General features: G+C 42.4%; 1 protein-coding gene across 9 annotated transcripts in view; it reads left to right on the top strand.

Annotated features, from left to right (window-relative positions):
- Positions 1 to 21,216, top strand: part of KCNMA1 (potassium calcium-activated channel subfamily M alpha 1) — a 1,464,982-nt gene that overhangs the window by 878,090 nt on the left and 565,676 nt on the right. For all 9 annotated transcript variants that reach the window (XM_086922098.1, XM_086922095.1, XM_086922094.1 and 6 more), the window contains exon 7: positions 8,677 to 8,752. In XM_086922098.1, the coding sequence (XP_086778224.1) occupies positions 8,677 to 8,752 (76 nt within the window). The remainder of the gene's footprint in view (positions 1 to 8,676; positions 8,753 to 21,216) is intronic.

Genomic DNA, 21,216 nt, shown 5'->3' with positions numbered 1-21,216 from the left:
TGCACATGTGGCGCACATACATGCTTTAAGGGCATGTATGTGCGTCACATGGCACTTTGAAAAATGCAAAATTGTTTTTGCTTCATACATTGCATTTAAGGAATCGCAAATTTTGCGATTCCTTAAATGCAATTGCAAAATAAGGCATCGCAAATTTTGCGATTCCTTGTTTTCACCAGATTTTGCTTTATACATACCATTTAGCAAATTTGCATTCGCAAAGGCCGAAATTCTGTGAATTTCGGCTTTTACGAAAGAAAATTTGCTTGATACATATGGCCCTTAATTTTGGAGCATCATGTACAATGCTCCAGAAATGGAGTAAAAGAGGTTGGGGTGGAGGAAATAATGGAGGTTTGAGAATGGAGCTTTGGTGTTGCACACCAGCTCCCCCAGGGGTGACAGCTAATACCGCTTACAGTGGCGGCTGGTAGGGAACGGTGAGACAAGGGACGGAGGGGTTGAAAAATATATTTTTAAAAAAAACACATCTCTTCTGCCGGCCGTTCTCTCCTCCGCAGTGCCGGAACCAGGAAGCACCCAGCCTCCCCATAGCCAATCACAATGCTGCAATGCAGCGTTGTGATTGGTCTGTGCACTATGGATCGGTGCTCAGATGGGGACAGGTAGCCTATGTATATTCCCTACTAGGCTGTCCATTACAGCCTGGTGGGGAATATGCAAATTGCGCATGACTGTTTAGCTGGACCAAGACGCAGGCAAAGTTAACAGCAGTGGGGTGACACTCCTCCGCCTTAGCGGAGGAGCTGCCACTGAACTCTTACTTGTACTTTGTTATCCTTGGTTTTTGGGCCATGATGGAAGCAATTACAAGAGAATGCTTATAAGATACGCTGAGCTGTCTTCTTCACACCCCTAGCCCATTTCAATTTCATGGCACTTCAGCAACAAATGGGAGATTGCTAAGGGCCTACGGGTAGGATGAGGGTTTAAACCTGGTAATGCCTTTCGAGTAAAGAACGTCTAATATAACTTCCTCTCACCCAGCATTTTGGTGCATCAGCGTCTACTTAATAACAAAGTTCACCACAGATCTCGACAGCATCCTCATAGCATCATGCACACAACACACACATACTTGTGGAGACACATACAGAAAGGAACTTTTGGACAGTTCCTTTCAGCCATTGGCTAATGTGGCTCAGTTGGTTTTAGGTAGTGACTAATATGGTCGTCCATAATTTTTGGAATCAGCCCGCAGCATTACTTGAATGTAAGAACACTAAAAAAATAGTTCACACATACATTGGCATTCATTCCATTTTTTATTTATTATTTTATCCCAAGGGACCCTATGCTTTCTGTGTGCTAACCCTCCTTCCATTTCCACAGCTCATTTGTTACTCTATGATACTTCCTTTTTTTTTCTATGTTCAAGAGCCCACTTGATACAAAGTGCTATCGGGCTGCTATTTTTCCTATTTGATCTTCAGCTCACTTTAGTTATGTTTTTTCATATTGCACTCCCTACATGGCCGAAGATCAAGATATAAAGGCACAGTAAGAAAAGAAGCCCAAACCCATCACAACACATTGCAAAATGGCTGCCACGAGCGTCCATTTTTGATTGCTTGAAGACAGTAAACAATTTTGCTACCTACATATCTGACATGACCGAAATAAATTCATAAATATCACAACCAGACTTTCTGAAAAACTGGGCTATGACTCAATCCTATATCTTTTGTTAGTGGGAACGAAAGCTTCAGAAGGAGGAAATCCACTCTTATGTTATGTTCCATAAACTACTCTGCAACCTACTATAAGATAGAAAGGGATTGCTTATGGACAAACCGTGCAGCATGGGATTTAGTCAGTTTCCTCCTGAATTTCATTAAGAAACTTGTGTCTCACACTTGATTATCGATATATCTAATCTCATTCGATCCATACCACTAATCCCCTAAAACAGGGATGTGTTTTGGTGAAATTGTTACTCTTTATTTGCATGTGGATTAGGATCAGCTAAGTGAAATAGACAGCTATCCTGTAGTCTAGTTTAATTAAAGAATAACTGTATGAGTTATGCTGAAGACCTGCTTTTCATGTCTTCAGTATATAGAGGTTACATTTGTACAACCAAGATAGCTGCCTCTAAATAAATGAATCTAAGGTCCTCACTCCATATGGTGCAGAAATATTGATGCAGTATTCCTATGCCCAGAGTTACTGATGAACATGAGCTGCTAATTAATTTTGAGGTGTGGAAATACAATGGTATTCGAACTTGCACTCTGATCTGCCCCTGAGAAATGGGGAATTCTTGTGGGTATCTGCACCTGCCGTGATATTTTTCCAGGTCTTAGCTGATGTAATATTCTGGGGCGGTGGGGGACTCTGTTAGTGTGTTCTTACCTCACAAGTTGCACTCCTAAATTATAATATAGGCGTAAATGGCATTCATGCTGAATAGCAACCCCAGAATATTGATGAGACACAATATAGAGGAAAAACATTGCAAAACATATTGTTAGAATTGGGTGTCTCAAGTTGGCAGAGGTAGGTACCTTTGTCCAAAGAGGGTACCTTGCTTCTAGTCGGGGTAAGGGGATACACACTTCAGATAATCTCTGCCCACCCCCTTGGTAACTTGGCATGAGCAGACAGGCGGATCCCAAAGGCAATGTGTAAAGTATTTGTACAAACACTCCCAGTAACACAGTGAAAACACCACAAAGGGACACCACACCAGTTTAGAAAAAAGAAATATCTTTATCTAAACTAAACAAGACCAAACCACAAATATCCAACATACAAGTTAAAAATATGACTTTCAAAAGGTTTCAAGAACGTCTACCATAAAAAAACTATGGATGCATGACTTTTACACAAAGTACCTGAAGATGCGTCAAAATTCCCAAGGCCAAACAGCCGCAGAGAAAGGCAACGTTGGAAAACACATTGATGCATCAGTTCCTGAGACATTGGGGAGGTGATGCGACAATTCTGCTGCACACAGGAGAAGTGATGCGTCGTGACCGGTTTGTAGCGGGAAGTTAGGCGTCGAAATCCAAGACGATTCTGGTCTGCGGATGATGCGTGGAAAAACACAGGTATGATGCGTGACACACCAGAGGTGATGCATTGGTCCGCGAGGATTTGCGCTGGCCAACGTCGATGCTAGGGCTGGGTGGTGAGACTTCACGTTGTCTGGTGAGGCACGGCGAGTCTTCGCGTTGTCCGACGTCGGTTCCGAGAAACTTTGCACGGCTTTACGATGCTTTTTGCCGGTTCTTGCAGAGGCTAGCTGCAAAACCTACCTCTGAGGCCCTGTAACTGGAAAGAGGCACCTCAGGGAAGGGTATGACTCACAGATGGCAGAGTTCAGCAGTACCAGCAGATTTGCAGGAAGTCTTTTGTGTCCTTGAGACTTCTAAACAGGAGGCAAGCACACGCAAGCTCGTGAAGATCTCCTTCAAGCAGGGGACATAGCACACAGCAAGGTCCTTCTCCTTTCCTTGGCAGAAACATCAACTGCTGGCCAACCCCACACAGGACACAGCAAAGGGGCAGTACTTCTCCTCAGTCTCCAGCTCTTCTCTTTGGAAAAGCGTCCTCTTGAATTCCAGAGATGATCTAAAGTCTTGGGTTTTTGGTCCGATAATTATACCCCAAAATGTCTTTGTTCTTTTTGTGCAAGGGGCTCTGAGCCCAGTTCAAACCAGTTCTGCCTTCACTGGTGCACCATGACCATGGGAGGTGGACACAGCATTGCGCAAGGAAGACAGGCTCCATTCAGGTGCAAGGTAAATCTCCCACCACTCTATATGCAGCCAGGGTCTATTCAGCTCAGGGCTGAGTCATCCAGGAAGGTTCAGGCACACTTCAACCCCCCCAGAGAGAGTCTACGGGGAATTTACATCCTCTGTCTCTGTCACACTGAAACCAGACAGTCAATCCTCAAACAGGTAGAGGCAAACAGGATGGTTGAACAAGAAAATAGTCACTTTCTAAAAGTGATATTTTCACACACACAATTTAAAAACCACCTCTACTAAAAGATGTATTATTAAATCCTGGGTTCACGGATACCAAACTCAATTGTTTCATTGTATCTCTATGGGAAGATATGCTTGTAAAATGTTACAAAGCATTCCCAATTCTGTCCTATGGGGCAAGATAGCCTTTCAATAGTAAAAAACAAAATTGGCAGTATTTCACTATCAGGACATGTTACACACACCAGTACATGTCCTACCTCTCACATACACTGCACCCTGCCCAGGGGGATAGCTTGGGCCTACCATAGGGATGTATTATGTGAAAGAAAAGAGAAGGGTAGGGCCTCGCAAGTGGGTGCACTTGCCAAGTCAACATGACAGTTAACAAACTGTGCACAGGCACCACGGTGGCAGGCCTGAGACATCTTTTCTGGGCTACTCATGTGGGTGGCATAATCAGTGCTGCAGGCCCACTAGTAGCATTTGTTTTACAAACCCTGGCACACTCTAGGGACCTACTGGTAAATCAAATACGCCAATCATGATGACCAATCACCATAACAATTTACACAGAGAGTATATGCACTTTAGCATTGATCAGCAGTGGTAAAGGGCCCAGAGTCCTATAGCCATCAACAACAGGTCAGGAAAACATAGGTGGAAAAAACAAAAAGTTTCGGGGTGACCCTGCAAAAAGGGCTATTTTCAACACAACCCCCTTCCAGCCTAAAGCTAGTGTGTATCAATCAATACCTTGATGGGCTCCCCTGCTTGGAGCGATAGAAAATGGAACCTGGCCCGAACAGCAGAGGTCTATTCCCATTCTATGCCTTCCTGAACCCAGTTGGATCCCTCTATCCATACTCTCTGGGCTCACCAGGCTAGCCCATGGAGACCCTTCTCCTCACATGTGGGCCCCATCAGTGTAACGCCTAAGTTTACTTTGCTCACAGATGTGTCCCAACAGGTATACAGTACCCACGTGGCCAACACAGTGGTGTGACCCAGTCCACCCTCGGGGTGTGACTCCTGACCCCCTCCCGGGAGCAACTTTGTCCACCAGGACAGCCAGCCACAGTGGCTCCTGACAGCTGTCAGTGATGAGAGCCATGCCTCATGCCTTTCCTGCCTCTCTAACCTCTGTGGTATCAGAAAGTGGGTGGCAGTAGCCCCAGGTGCCTGGCACCTTTTCTCCACTCTCCCTCCTGCCAAGTCAGGTATGGCATCCTGACACTGGCCAACCAGCCCAGGGTTTGTACCTGGCGGCTGGAAAAGAGACTGGGGTGGGCTCTCCCACACCCTGTCTTCCTCCCTGGGGCTCTGCACCCTCCCACCTGGAGCTGTACCCCCAGAAGACAAATTGTTAGGGGTACTGTTAGCAGTCTCCCCTTACTCCAGGTCAGGGGGACACCCTGAACCTTGTCCTCCAACCCAGGGTCTTCACAACCCTGGACCTCCGGGGGAGTACACCAAACCCACCAAGGGAAACACACTTCTCATGAGTTGTACCAGAGTCTGCCTCTGCAGGTCAACAGCCTTCTGTCCCCTTGACAGAGCATGACGACCCCCCAGGCCAAAAGTGGCCTCACCAGGGTCAGTCCTGGGGTGCTCTGACCTCAGAGGTCGCAACCCCTCCCCACTGGAGCAGTGCTGCCAGACACCAGAACTGGTGGGATGCTTGTTACAGCAGTCCCCCCCCCCCCCAGTCCACCTGACTCTTTGGGATCCCCCTCAGGAAATGGTCTCCCGGTACAGACTAGGTCCCCCTCCTATGGAACCAACCAGAGTCTGGACCTGGGATTCAGGCACCTTGGGACACAGCCCCCTCCCACTCCTTCTCTGAGACAGGATGTGGGTGCCTACACCCCTCCCAATACACTGATACCTATATGGGCTACCCCTAACCTCCCCTACCTCACATGGTTGGGGAAAACCTGAGCCCCTCCTTCAGGATACCTCCCAAAAGGCTCACCAGACTCCCTGGACTCCACCAAAGGGTCTGCCTCCAGCACAAGCTCCCTGGAATCAGAAAACTCACACTCCACCGGGTGTTGGCATAGCTCTGAAAAACAGGGACTTAAAATATGCTCTCCAACAATTGAATCACACAGCCCCCACAGTTGTTAACCAAGCTACTCTTTGCCCCACCATCCAGTGCCTCACATAAGTACCCCACACCACTCTCCTGAGATTGGCAAGACAGTGTCTGATTGCCTCTGTCACTCAACCCACATTCTTCTGGGCGGTCTCCACACTCACACACCAAGGCTTCTACCAATGGGGAGCCCCTCTCCCTGCACCTCTCATCTAGAGTCAGTAGAGCGTCCCTCCCGTCACTAGGAATATGCACCCCTGTGCCAGTCCCCCAATCCCCCTCCAGGACACTGTACACCACTGGAGCTACCTCATAACCCTGAACCCTTTGGTATATGTCAACCCCCTCCTTCAAGTCAGGCACCATATCTTGGGGTGTGTGTGTACTTTTCCCTCAGCACTAGACACTACATTTTTGCTGCCACCATCTGAGCTGGATTCCACCTCCAACCCAGCCAAGCTCACTTGATGAGCTGCGCACTTTTTCTTTCCTTGGGCTAAGGCCCTCTTGGTCTCTTGAGTTCCTGGTCGAACTCTCTCAGCCTCCGCTGAACAGCCAGAAGCCACTCACTTTTCTCTATTTCTTCCTCACTGCCAGAGAAGTCCTCCTCCTTAGAATCATCTGGTAGTGTCGCTTGTCAATGTGGGGTGTTGGGCGCCCTGCATTCACACCACGCCACACATGACCATGGTCATCTTACTTTATGGTAAATAATAACCCATAGAAATTCACTGAAAAAACAATATTTAAGGTGACGCTTTAGTTAGGATCTGTTACAATATCTTGCCTTTAAAACGAAGGTTAAAGGGACGTTATAGCTAGGTAGACATGTCACTTAAAACATACCGCTGTAAACTATCAAAACCACCTACATTCACCAATTATAGTATCCAAAGTTGCTATAATTCATGCTCCACATTAACTGTAACTCTCACCCACTCCATGCACTGCTAATTACATCCCATATGACATGTTCTATGACATCACTGCAACATTGGAAATTGCATAATTGATGACAACAATGTGCAGGGAGGGGTGTAATGCATTATGTTTTACCAAAAGTCAGTTTGAAGTCTGTTTTACGCAGTCAATGAATGTTGCAATTACGGCACTTACAAAACATGCAGAAATTATATGTAAATATGATCAACTATTGTTGATTGTGTTAATCAGGATGACAATAGTCAAAAACACTCCAGAGGAACACAGGTACCATTAGGTTTACCTATGGTGCAAACAAAATCCTCATATCAATAAAGCAGAGGTGTATGTTAGCATGGAGTAGAGTTCCACAGTGGCACACAATTGTCATGAGGAGCAGCCCTAAGTGAATGCATTTTTAACATGCACATGCATGCATAAATCACAGCATTCTGGGTGTACTTAGCCCTCAGTGAATTAAACAAATTAAATTCACTGAAATACAGAAATAAAGAAATATATTAAGTATACACTAAAGCATGTAGGCACCAGATCAGTGACAGAATATCTGATCCAAAAAGATTGTGTGGACAGAATATTATGTCAAAAATATCAAGGATCAAAATATCGAGAAGGTAAGTGCAAATAGGTAAGTATAGATTTACTATTCTTAACTCCACTTCTCCGTACCATGAAGATATACATATCATGAAAGTACATATGTGTTGAGTTATTTATAGTAAATCTTTATTACCCATAGAAACTTACCTTCACAATATTTTTGCCTTCGATATTCTTGACACAATATTTTGTCTCACAATATTTTTGGTTATGATACTCAGTGTGAACACTGAGAACACCTAGTCAACATATGCACTTTATTCGAAGTTCTATTTCTTGCTTTATCTAGCACATGGGGGTATTAAAAAGTACGATCGTGCAGTAACTGACTGTATTCAGTACAAAAGTGGATTTTTATTATAACATATAAAACTTGCCACATATATCAGTAAGAGGTTTATGCCAAAAATAGTAGAGTCCAGGGGCTGTATTACCTAAAGTGCTCTAGAGGTGTAACCTGGGCACTTTGGTGTTAAAGAAGCGGACACAGTTGCTTATGTAGTCCCTGCTGTAGTACACATAAGGTAGGTGCACATATAGCGCTGGTATGAATCTTAGATTTAATTCCTTCCTTAGCATGGCAGCATGGCCCCATGATAATGGAGGAAACACTTTGCCTCTGCACCAGTGCTTTGCCTCTACAGGCGCAGAGGCAAAGAGACGGCTAGGAGCCACCCGAGGTTGACACCTGCAGGCGGGACAAGGGATCCACATTCATACCAGCCCACCATCCAGTGGTGAGAGTCAAGAGGCAAATTCCAGGTTTTAATTAAAAAACTAATCTCAGAACGTTGTGTACATTAGACATTGCAGTGTAATCCTTAAACTGTCTTATTATCACAGTTTCAGACACTGTGTTTTTATAATGCCAAACTTGATTAGCTTTGGAAAGAATTTTGATGGACAGAACCATTTTTTGAGGGAGTGACCTGAAGGACTGCATATAATTCCGGGGTAATCCTAGGAATTGATACACCAAGGTTAAGATGTTTAAAAATGTACTATTGTGCAGTGGGAATGGATCTCAATATGCGTAAACCTGAATCCATTGTACGTTTTGCTTTCTTTTCCTTGCAGTAATTCCATCAAGCTTGTGAACCTGTGTTCAATCTTCATCAGCACCTGGCTCACAGCTGCAGGGTTCATTCACCTGGTGAGTATCAAGAGAATTTGTAACATTTTATGCTCAATCCTTTACATTTTCTTCAATGCAGCAAAGGTGACTCTTGTGATCATACAGGGAAAGGGCTGGTCTGATACATTTTCTCCTTCATTGCTCCCAAACTGTGGAACTCTCTTCCCCTCACTCTGCGAGCGGAACCAAACCATCTCATGTTCCGCAAGAGTTTGAAAACCTGGCTTTTCCCCTGATCCCTCCTGCCGTCGCACTCTCTTTCTACTACCTTTCACCAGCGCTGGGACGCTCAAGGGCAGCCATGCGCTCTATAAATCCTTATTTCATTTCATATTTGTCCTAACAGGAGTCCACAATCTATCTGGTAGCTGATCAAATGGTCACTTTTCTGTCTCCCTTGGCATAAACGACGGTTACCATGTTGCTCTGTCTAATCAGTGTCATGTTATGTTTTGTTCAAGACTTTTCTTTTAGAAATGATTGTGATCTAGTGGTAAAACTCATTTATTTAATTTGAAGTTTACCACACATACAATTCATTAGGTTTTTAAAGGAAGTCTAAAGGTGAACACTTTGGTGCCCCTGGTGACATGGAGTCATCTGGTATTCCTATACAAGGCCCATTTGTCTTGATCGTACACTCTCAGCTGTCATCTTTTTTTCTTTTTTGCCCTGAGCGAATATGCATTCTGTGAGATATCATCACTCAAGCTTCAAAACTTCAATGAACATTATATCATGGTTGTTTGAATGTGCCATAGGACTAATTGCGTGGGGTTCATATACAGCAGTCAGGTCGGTATCAGATATTGGAATCAGTTAACAATTCCTTTCTGCCTACTTCTGCAGGAACTTGCCAGATATCTCACTGTACCCAGGGCCGGACTGACTACTCGGCGTTTTGGAATGCTGCCGAGTTGGGAGCTGATATCACTGCGGTGGGGGCTGATTAATTGATGGAGACCTGCATGTGCTTTGAAATAATTAAAGCAAAACGAATTTTGTTCAGTACACACAGGTCCTCATCAACGAAAGCCCCAGCTCAGCAGCATTCCAAAACGCCCTGACTGTACCACTACCAATTTTTGGGGGGAGTCCCACAGGTGCCAAGGCACTAGGTTCTTAGGTGCTAGGTAATACAAATTTCAACAGGTACACACACAGGTAGAGTACATGCTACCACTATTTCAATTAAATGCATGTGAACAATTGGGGTGCTGAACTTCACCTTTTGTGAACAAACATTAACGCTGGGATAGCCCTTATCTGAATTACCCATCTGTTTTCTCCATTACCAGGCCTTTAAAGGCCTACAACTCTACCGCCCTCCTGGCGAAATTTGCTCAAGGCGTCAGCAATTTACTTGAGGGAAATATTCTGTCCAGTGACTTTACCATACTCAAGATTTTAATTTTCATCTCGGGCTAGGAACAGAGATGGATACCGCTGCGCTACTCCACACCCTGACTTCTTTACGTCTGTCCCAGCTGGTTACAGATGCCACACACCAACTCAGTCAGTCCCTTGACAGCAGTTTCACCAATAATCCTGCCACATCAATGCAAGTATTTTGTCATTACCCTGGTCAGATCTCAATGCCATCTTCTTTGAGGCTCTTGACGGCTATCATCACATCCCGAGAGACTTCCCGAGCTTGTCATACTTTACAGGCCGACTGGCACACTTTACAGGCCGACAAACTCTTGCAGATTCTTATCAACTTCAAGCCTACTCGTTTGGTTGACCCTGAGTCGGCAGTCACACAATGCACTTCCTAGTTGGACTTAGGTGCGCATTCTCTTGTCCGTCCGAAACAAGTCAGTTCTCGAAGCCTTAAGGCTTCTGCCTCGTGGTTCTCCACTGAGCTTAGATCTCAGAAGCAACAGTGCCGGAGACAAGAACACCTATGGCAGTCTGGCTACTCTGAAGCCGAACGTGCCATTTGTAAAAAATGCATAGCGATCTATAAAGCTTTGATTTTTACACACAAATCTGCTTACTTCACCATCAAATTGGAAGCCGCAACCAATTCTTCATGGGATTTTTTTTCTATGGTCAAAAAGCTTACTCCTTTTCAATTTTTCATCCTCTGATAATTCTAGTTTATCTGTAATTTGTTAACTGACACATTTCGTCGTAAAGTCAAAGCTATCTTTGATAACTTCTCTGCCAAGGCGCCTATTTTCAATGGACAACCTGCAATTATGCTTCCCATTTCTTAATCTTGCTCCTTGGATTATTTTACTCCACCCTCCTCCGACGAAACCATCCTTCTATTCAATGCCCTCCCAGGGTTCTCTACTTAGTTGCTGACACCATCGCACACACTGTAGCACACATCTTTCATCCTATGTGCATTTCTGGTTCATTTCCTTTGGTCTGGAAAAAAGCTTCTATAACTCTTCTTGTTAAAAAGCCTTCCTTGGACCCTGCTGATCCAAATTACTATCAACCAATTTCTTGTCTTTCCCTACCTGCCAAGTTAATTGAGAAAGTCCTCAATAAACAACTCATGCATTACGTTCAGGTCAATTGCTAGATGACACTCAATTTGGCTTTCGGGCAGACCACAGCACCAAAACCGCGCTCCTTAAAGCCACAGAGGAAATCCACTTCCCATTAGATCAGGGCGGTTGTGCAGCCCTCATCTTGCTTCATCTGATGGCTGCCTTTGATATGGTGGACCATGGGCTACTGATGCACCAACTTAGCAGGGTGGGCATAAAAGGCGGTGCCTGGAAGCTCTTTCGTTCTTCCTCGGTGGTCTCGAACAATCTGTTCGCTTTGGGGACTTCATCTCTCACTCTTATTCATTACCTTGCAGTGTCCCCCAGGGATCCTCGCTCAGTCCTTCTTGATTCAACATTTATGTTTCCCCTTTTGCATCACTCATTTAATCTTTTGGTTTCTCACTGATGTCCTATGCAGACGACACACAAATTGTTGTCACGTTTACCTTCAATGTCTCAGGAACGGCATCTAATTTTCAGAATTGCATGCAGGCTGTCAGTTCCTGGATGGCTCCCAGCTGCTTGAAGTTAAACTCAAGCTAGACAGAGGTTCTGACTTTTGACACTTCGCCTTCTTTCTGGTCCACTGACTGGTGGCCCACCGAGATGGACCCTTACTGATCCCTTTTAGGAAAGGTAAAAATCTTGGTGTCATTATTAACAATAAATTATCCTATCTGGACGAGGCAAATTCTGTTTTGTCCTCTATCTTCCATACTCTCCGGCTGGTCAAAAACATTCTTCCTTTTATCCCAGCTAACTTACAAAAGTCATTAGTTTCCCAACTCATTACGTCCAAATTAGACTATTGTAATGGTCTTCACCTCAGCGCCCATCAACATCATTTAAATAAGCTTCAAATGCAGCGGGACGTTTGCTTGTCAAAATCCCCTAATACCAATCAGTGTCCACATTTTTAGGGAATCTACATTGGCTACCCGTCAGGATGAGGATCCGTTTCAAGGCATTTTGTATTGTCTTTAAGTCGCTTCACAATCAAGGTCCTATCTAGCTTCAAAACAGTTTCACATTGAACATGCCTGCTAGATCTCTCCACTCTGCCTCTGTGCTATAAGTCATTGTCCCCAGATTCAGGCGTGCTTCCAGGAGCGGCAGAAGTCTTATATACAATGCAGCCAAATTGTGGAAGTACCCCCTCTTGCCATTAAAGCTCAGCCTAATCTTCTGGTTTTCAGGAAGGCTTTGAAAACTTGGTAATTCTATTAGTGCCCTTGTTTTTTCTTCTTGCTTTTTTGTCTCACCATTCTTCTTATTGGTATCTTATGTGTAGCTTTACCAGTGCCAAGACGCCTCCTGGCATTCGAGCGCTCTACAAAACCTCTACATTTGTGCTTCACACAGAAACATGTCAGGCGTTCACAGTCACGTTTCTCTAGATTTCCTGAGTAGGAGAATACCAAATTAGCATAGGGATTATAAAGTTATGAATATTTGTGCTTTATTGTGATCCCTCTTAAGATATATTATGGTAGTATAAAACACAGCTTTTGTTTGGTGAAGTTTCCCCGGTACTGTAGGAAACAAATTATTTTGTACATGGACCTCATTAAGAAATGACTCAAGAAATATGAGTAGATGTGCATTTTATGTTAAAATGTTCACCATCTCTGCTTCTTGATTATCCTGGTAACTATTTAGAATAAAAGAAAAAGTCTTCCTCATGAAAGTGTGGCAACGGTAGAGTTCCTGTGTGAACCCACCTTCTATTCTCCCCTCCCTCACAGATAAGCATTCTGAAGGTCAGAGACGCAATACCTATTCATACCAAAGTGTGAGAGAATTTTCAGTTCTCCTTGCAAAGCCAAATGGACTTCAGAATTCCATGCAGGTACACGCAAATCTGGTTTACCTTGCATACTTGCTCCAGAGATGTTGGTTTACCTTGCATACTTGCCCCTGAGATGTTGGTCCAAAAGAAAGCTCCACCTTTGAATCATTAGTCATGATTTTCTGGCCTAAATTCTGGCACAATAAGAGAACATTTAGAAGGTGCTAACTCTATGTATACTTCCTCTAGTGCTGTAATGAACAATTCTGAACCATCTGTTTCTTTAAGGTCAGGTGCAGCTTTCACAACTCCTTATATCCACCCTGCATCACATCCTTCTGTATTGCCCCAGTCAATGCCAGAATCTACCCGTCATCAGTCATACACTTAAGGACCTGACGCCAAAATGGAACTACCCCTGGCAATCCAAGGAATGCTGCTTATGCGAAGGAGGTGACGAATCTCTTTTCCATTTATTATGCATCTGCCCCTTCCTGGCTGAAACCAGAAAAATGGTTCTTCGGGAAGTCTTTAGGAAGGAACAAATAAGGTAATGCAGAGTAGCCATTATCCAATGCCTTGGAGGACCATCATCCAACTGTCCTATAGAGCCATACATTTCCTGAAAATTGCAGCAACAGAACTGGAAAAAATAGAACACATTAACTGATTTAATATGTTTTAGCATAACTAGTCTTGAAATCCACTTATGGTATTGATAGTATGTTTTACATTTTTAACGGGGTTCCGCCCAGCCCATTCTACCGAGGCAGTAATACTTACTGTACTGGATACACTTCTCAAGGAAGCCGATAAGGCCTCCTCCAGGCCTTGGTGCTGCTGGACCTGTCCGCGGCATTCGACACGGTTGATCATGGCATCCTGATCAACCGTGTTAGAGCGGCCGGTCTCAAGGGGGTGGCGTCCAGCTGGATTGAGTCATTTTTCGAGGAACGTACTCAGTCAGTGCGTCTCTCCCTGTTCTCTGCACCTAAAATGGCAACAACATGTGGAGTACCTCAGGGCTCCTCATTGTCCCCTTACTTATTCAATCTTTACCTTCTCCCCCTACTTTACTCCCTGAAAAATAAGCAGGTATGCACGTATAATTATGCAGATGATCTGCAACTGTGTTTTCTATCGATAATTCACCTGATTCGATATCTGAATTCCAGGCAACGATGCTGCACATCCTTGACTGGATGAATCACAACCAGTTAAAATTAAACCCAGACAAAACATAAGTGATCCTGATAGGTGGTCCCCTGAACCCCTGGAACGCACAGTTTTGGCCAAGTGAGTTAGGCACCCCACCTGACTCTTCTTCCTCAGCCAAAAGTCTGGGAGTGATCATCAATAGCGACCTCACCATGAAATCTCAGATAGGAGCAGTAACTTCCACCTGTTTCTTTCAATTGAGGAAAATAAGGAAGATTAGGCGATTACTCACTCTGGAAGACATAATACAAATGGTCATAGTCACACCTGGATTATGCCATTTCTCTATACTTTGGCATCCAGGCAGCCAGGTTGATATCCCATCAACCCAGATGGGAACACATCTCTCCCACTATGAAAGAGCTACATTGGCTTCCCATATCACAAAGATGTGCATTTAAAGTTGGTTGCCTTATTTTTAAAATCCTGCATGGTGCTAGCCCAAAATGTATATCCAGACTTGTTCAGAAATATCTACCTGTACGTAGTTTACGCTCCGCCCACAAGAATCTTCTAACCATTATGTCCTAAAAACGGAAACAAATAGGTGGCTGCAGGTTTGCAGTATTGGCACCCAGCTTCTGTAACACTCTTCCTTTAGACATAAGAACCTGCACTGAACTTTCTAGATTCATTGGCTGCTTAAGACTTGGCTTTTTACCCTAGCTTATAACTAGTTTCTTCAGACAACTAAATACACAGGGGTTCAGCAATACCTTAAGTTCAGCGCCAAGATACAAATCGGTGTACATGCGCTTTATAAGACATTTTTACTTAACATAACATAATTTAATCGTTGTAGAACACACCTTAGTGTGCCTTTCATTTTATATAAGTTTTTAAAATGTACCTTTTACGTATGGTGGTTTGCCACGCTTTTATGATTTTTTATGATATCAAATAAAAGTATCTATCTCTTTCTCAGTCATATACTTTGTTCACCAATTTGCAACACTTAGTGGACATTTCAAGATGAGTTTACACTGGTTACAATATCATTATGCAAGATCACTTACCCCAGAATAGTCTTTTGTCGGGTCATCATTCCCAGCAAAGTCTCAATGTTACGACTTCAATTCATGAGAGTACCACTTACTTAATGACATCTTCAACTTCATCTTACGCTCTACAACAGCAAATCATACATGCCATACAGGCAACTCAAGTATCTTCCACTCAATCACTTTCAAATGAACTGTTAGAGACTAATTTGCTGGAAATCAGGGGAATGAAGTAATCACAAGCCAAAGCCATTTCTGAGCTTCATTCTCATTTAATTAGGATGGCTGAGAAGTTGTCTCAGTTCATCGAAAGACTAGACGTCCCTAGAGCAGAGGGTATCGGATTTTGAGAATATCTAGAATCAAATTTAGAATTGCGTGGTAGACTTTAAGAAGGAAACTACTTTTCTCAAAAATAAGTTCAAGAAGTTAGAAAATCATTCACACCAATCAAATCTACAAATTCTGATTTCTGCAAAAGAAAAGAAAGAAGGCATAAGCCAATTGGTAGACAATTTGACTAAGAAATAAATTATCCCTGACTTCTCACTAGATATTTCTGTAATGTGGCCACGTGGGGTTCCAAGTTATTGAATCGCGCATTGGTAGATTTTCACAAAGTTTGTTAGTACACTTTAATGTTTTTTTAAAAATAAAAGAACGCATTCTTTCTAAAGTTATTCAGCATAAATCTTTTGGGGCACTTGATGATTTTAAATTTCAAGCCTATCCAGATATGACTATTACTTTAGCTCAATGTAGGAAGAGTTTAGGGACATGCTTGACTCTTTGAAAGGTTCAAGTGCATACGCTTCTCTTTCCCAGCAAACCAAACTGCAAGATCTTGATAAAGGCAGTATCCAGATTTCTTCTACAGTATTTGAGGCACAGGATTTCTTAAAGCAAATTCCGAAATAAACTGATTCGTTTTAGGGAAAGTCATTTCTAGAACCAGATAGAATGACATTATTTGATGATTAACTCCTATTAATGACTATGCTCTTTTTTATAAGCACAACCTGCTGCATTCTCGAAAATTATTATCTTGATATTCCTTAAAGTTTAACAGCCTGATTCATCAAAGAACCGTTTTGCGAGTCTCTAATAGAGATTCATAAGGAATCGCTATTAGAGACTCGCAAAACGGTATTCATGTAGGAATCGCAAAATAAAATGCGATTCCTACACATTCCTTATTTGCGATTAGCAATTTGCTATTCGCAAATAAGATAGCGATTTGAAGGGTGCCAGGGGTGTCCAAAGGACACCCTGTAGCACCCCTTAAATGCACATTTGAACAGGTGTTGCGCACACACATGTCCAAAGGACATGTGTGTGTGTAACATGCAAAAGAAAAAAATGCACTAAAGTGCTTTTTACTCTTTTTTCGCAATTTACCACCAAGTCAGACTTGGTGGTAAATTGCGACCAAATATTGCGATTTCGCAATTTCTAATTGGTTGATGAATTGCATTTAAGGAATCTCTATTAGAGATTCCTTAAATCCAATTCCTCGCAAATATGCGATTTCGGTAATAGCGATTTTTGCATTTGGGATGATGAATCCCAAATGCAAAAATCGCTCTCGCAAAGGGCCAGATTCTCAGAATCTGGCCCTTTGCGAGCGCAATTCAGCTTGATGAATCGGGCTGTATGTTTCTTTGATTGAGGTGGCATGGTAGTTACTTCCTTATAGGCAGGTAACCTTAAGTGCAGCATTACTAAATATAATTTTTTACTTTTCATAGGGGATATTGTTTTGATTTTCTTCAGCGTTTGTCTTCACTGAGATTACTTTCCTCTAGACAGGAATTTTCCATAAAAGCTTTCTTTTATATTTGCTCCACGGTATTAGAGGTGCCGTTTTTTTCAAAGAAGAAATGAAATTCTATAATTCTGAAAACAACCCTAAGCACTTAAAGTATCTAAAGTGTATGATTATTCATATCCTTCAAAGGATTGATCAGTTTGTTAAGTACTTCTTGCTTTTTTCTCAGGAAGTCTTTTAGGAAAAGTAGCCTGAATCATTATATTGTCTTTCAAAAGAATTGTGAATGTATAATCACTAACACCTGCAAATGACTCTGCTTTGTTTAACACAGTATAACCTGCATTTTGTAAAGAGTAATCATTTTTTTTAAATCTTTTAATGTTTTTTAGGCAGGGCTGACAGTGGGGCTTCTCTCCCCTTGGCAGGATTTAGGTACTACAACATGCCAAACTTTGTAAGGGGGTTTAATTCAGGTTTAGGTTTCACAATGGGCTTCCCCCTTCTAGATGTCGAACAGAAGGGTAGAGGAAATGTAGAGCGATGATGTGGGGTTCACAGGGTGTTTCTGTCAAAATAGGTAGTTTTCAAATGTTCACATTTCCTATGTGAATTCTTCAACTGCTAATCTGTCATTGTGTCTATGATAGGGTTGATTAAGATTACACCCTGTAATACAAATGTCGTGAATAATAAAGATAAATATCGATCAGCTATCAATTGGATCATGCTTTGCAAACCAAACATACTATTTTGGCAGTGGAGACATTTAAAAACGAATATCCAAAGTTCTTCGTTCTGCGCTGAGTCTCCCATTCGGTTTTTGCAACAGATGGCGCACCACCCAGGGACGCGGCTGTATTCTTCAATTACCCATTGAATTGGGATGTATTTCAGATTAATACGTGCACCCTAGGCAGGTCTCAGCAACTTTCAACACTAAGCAGTTCCATTTTGTTATATTGAAAATCAATTATTTGCTCTTCGGCAGATTTATACATTAGCAATGAATTCAAGCGATCCAATTACAATAGGTGGCGATTTTAACTCCATCCAAATCCCTGGCTGCGTCATTTATCTCTATTTAAAAGCAGGACTGTGGCCTGCTCAATACATGGCGTGTAGGTAATCCCCAGGAAAACAATACAACTGATTTTCTGCAAGATTGAATTTGGCTTCGAGATTGCATTTCTACAAATCTCCCAGTCCTTTAGCAGAAAAAGCTATCCTCTAGTCATGAGTTTGTTTTCAAATGGCACTCTTCTTTAAATGGAAATGCAGATTTACCTGCATTTCTATTCAACTCCAAGATGTGGTACTAATACAACTCCTCTTTTTGCTTTAGAGTGGACAATATAAATTGTGTTGAACAAATTGGGGAGGGAATTTGATAGATGGAAGAATGTGGAAAAGAGTTGTTCAATTTACTAAATCAAAAATGATGAATTTAGCAATCAGCTTTATAAATATGAACAAATCTGGCAATATTTTACTCCCTCCTGTTCCTTCCCTCTTCCCAGCATATTTTTTTAACATATTGCACAGCAGTGTTGGCTTCTGTGCAACATGACTTAAAAAAAAGCGCTATGACCGATCAACGGTGGCTCACTCAGAATGCGTACACTTCTGTTACCTGGTTAAATAAAGACTTGTCTTGTAACTTTGCATCAGTATTTGCATATAACCACTAGGGGGCAGAAGTTTCAAAATACCTAGTTGTGATTCTGAAATAGCGATTTTTTGAGAATCGCTATTTGAGAATTGCAAAATGGTATGTATCTAAAAAATCGTAATTTTTTAGCGATGTCTTAATATTACTTATTTGCGAATAGCAAATTGCGAATTCGCAATTAAGGAATAATTTCCCATTCATTTCTATGGAATGAATGGGAATATATTGTCAATTTGCGAATCGCAAATTGAGAATAATTTCAAGGGTGTCATAAGGACACCCTGATGCACCCCTGAAATTTACATGTGTGTGCATATGGCGCACATACATGCCCTAAGGGCATGTATGTGCGCCACATGGCAGCTTCACAAATGGCAAAAAGTGCATATGTGAAAGAAATCGCAAATTACCACCAACCTGAAGTTGGTGTTAATTTGCGATTTCTTAATTAGGATTCGCACAACTTGGGATCTTCATACATAGCATTTAAGGAATCGCAATTTGCGATTCCTTAAATGCTGAAGCAAAGTTAAGGAATCGCAAATTTTGCGATTCCTTAATTTTGCGATGCGATTTCAATAATACATTGCATGTTCCGATTTATTTGTCGCAAACGCTGCTATTTTGAGAATTGCAGCGTTTGCGACAAAAAAATCGTTTGATACATCTGCCCCTAGGTGGGGTGGTAACCCTTTTAATAAAAGACTTCTCACACGAAATTAGGCAGGGGCATATTTACTAACAAGTCAGGCAGAGCATCAAGTCATCTTGCTGCTCTGTGCTTCGTGACAGGGTAAGGGCAGGATTGTGCCTATTTTACATAATACCGCGTACTCCTGTCTTTTTACAGCGCAGGTGCGCAATGTGCTGCCTAGCGCCAACGCAAGCACCATAGCACCATGGTGCAAGGGCGCCTCCATTGTAAGCAGGATTGTGTTTGTGCAGGAACTGACTCCTTCCTGCACAAAAACAATCCCATGAGGCATTAACCTCTTTCTATGTGTGCTGCAGAATGCAGCACACATAGAAAGAGTTACAAACGAGGAGAATTTAAGAAGCTTTACCTTGTTATGCCTCCTCTGGAGATGTGTAGAAGTTTTAATGCATGCCCAAGTCTACCACTAATGGTAAATCTGGGAATGCACCAAAATCCATGAGTGTTGTGGGTGAACGCCCATGCACCACCCACAGAACACCTCCCTAGGGCAGAGTAACACTTCAAAGGAAGGCTTAGCCTCCTGTAAAGTTAAATGAGTGATTGATATGTGGTTCAGATTAAATCAAACATGTCCATCCATCACTTTTGTGCCTCATACTTAAGTAAGTGGCACTATGGGCCTGATTTAGACTTTTTTCAGGTGGAGTAGTACCTGTCGTGATTTATCTTGCTACATTTGCTGTGTGTCAAAGACAGAGGTCAATGTCAGACTGTGTATTCTGAAAATTCATTTATTTTTAACAACAGAGATCCGTGCTTACTTTTCTTTTTCCTTACTGCAAAACGAAAGGATTTTGTAAAATTAACTATGTGACAATCTTGCTACAGCGAGTGTGGGAGGAAAGGCTGTAGGATATCTTTTTCTTCTAACATACAGCAACATTTTAAATAAACGTAAATGTACACATCATTCAAATTATTTTAGCAGTTAGATCAGCACAAAAGAAGCTCATTTTTTGTATTTAGGAATTGTGATGGAAATAAAGATTTTAATCGGATCAAAGCAAATAAAGACATTTTACTTGGTTATGCGAAAATGATAAATATTTACTGAAACCCAGTTTACACACTTTCTTATTTGTGTGCTGCATAAAACAATATGCCTGTGCAAATTAAGTGGCCATTTCAGTGGAAGATTTGTTGCCTGTAAATGACAATTTGCTGCCACATAACACTTTAGTTATGTATCTGCGCCAGTGTGCGCCAAAAAGCACCACCAGCTGTATACTATTCCCATACCACTATCCTGCGGAATACATTTGCGAACATATGTTTTTTTTGTGACGCTTGGATTTTTCACAATCCCCATGACTTCCGTGATGTGACTTTGATGGCATCACCCCTACTCTGAAAACTGTTTCAGCACCACTGCTGCTGGTCCAGCAGTCATCTCTGTACCTTTAAAGGATCCATCATCACGGCGGTTCCCTTCAAGGTACAAAAAGTTTAGTGGATGACCGCTGTCAAATCTGACAGCCGTCCACCAAACATTTTTTGTTTTCAGAAACATACTATAAAGAGGGAGTTTGCTTCTAAAAAATAAAATACTAATGATCCCCCCACACCCTGGGAGTTATCTCTCAGGGTGTGGTGGCATAGTTTGCTTTTTCTGTCCCTCATCACTAGGTTTTATCCTGTTGAGAAGGAAGGAAGCTGACTGTCGACAGAGCCAACTGGGCTCTTTCGACGGAAAGCTTAGAGTCCGTCAATCTCTAAATAAGGCAGACGTACTGAGATTTTGGCAGATAGGGTACTCCATCCCTAAATTCCATGGGTGTGCCTAGACTTGGATCCTGAGTTATCTTT

This window comes from Lissotriton vulgaris, chromosome 5 (genome assembly GCF_964263255.1).
Source record: "Lissotriton vulgaris chromosome 5, aLisVul1.2, whole genome shotgun sequence".
Lineage (NCBI taxonomy): Eukaryota > Metazoa > Chordata > Amphibia > Caudata > Salamandridae > Lissotriton > Lissotriton vulgaris.
This window is presented reverse-complemented; position numbering and strand designations above follow the sequence as displayed.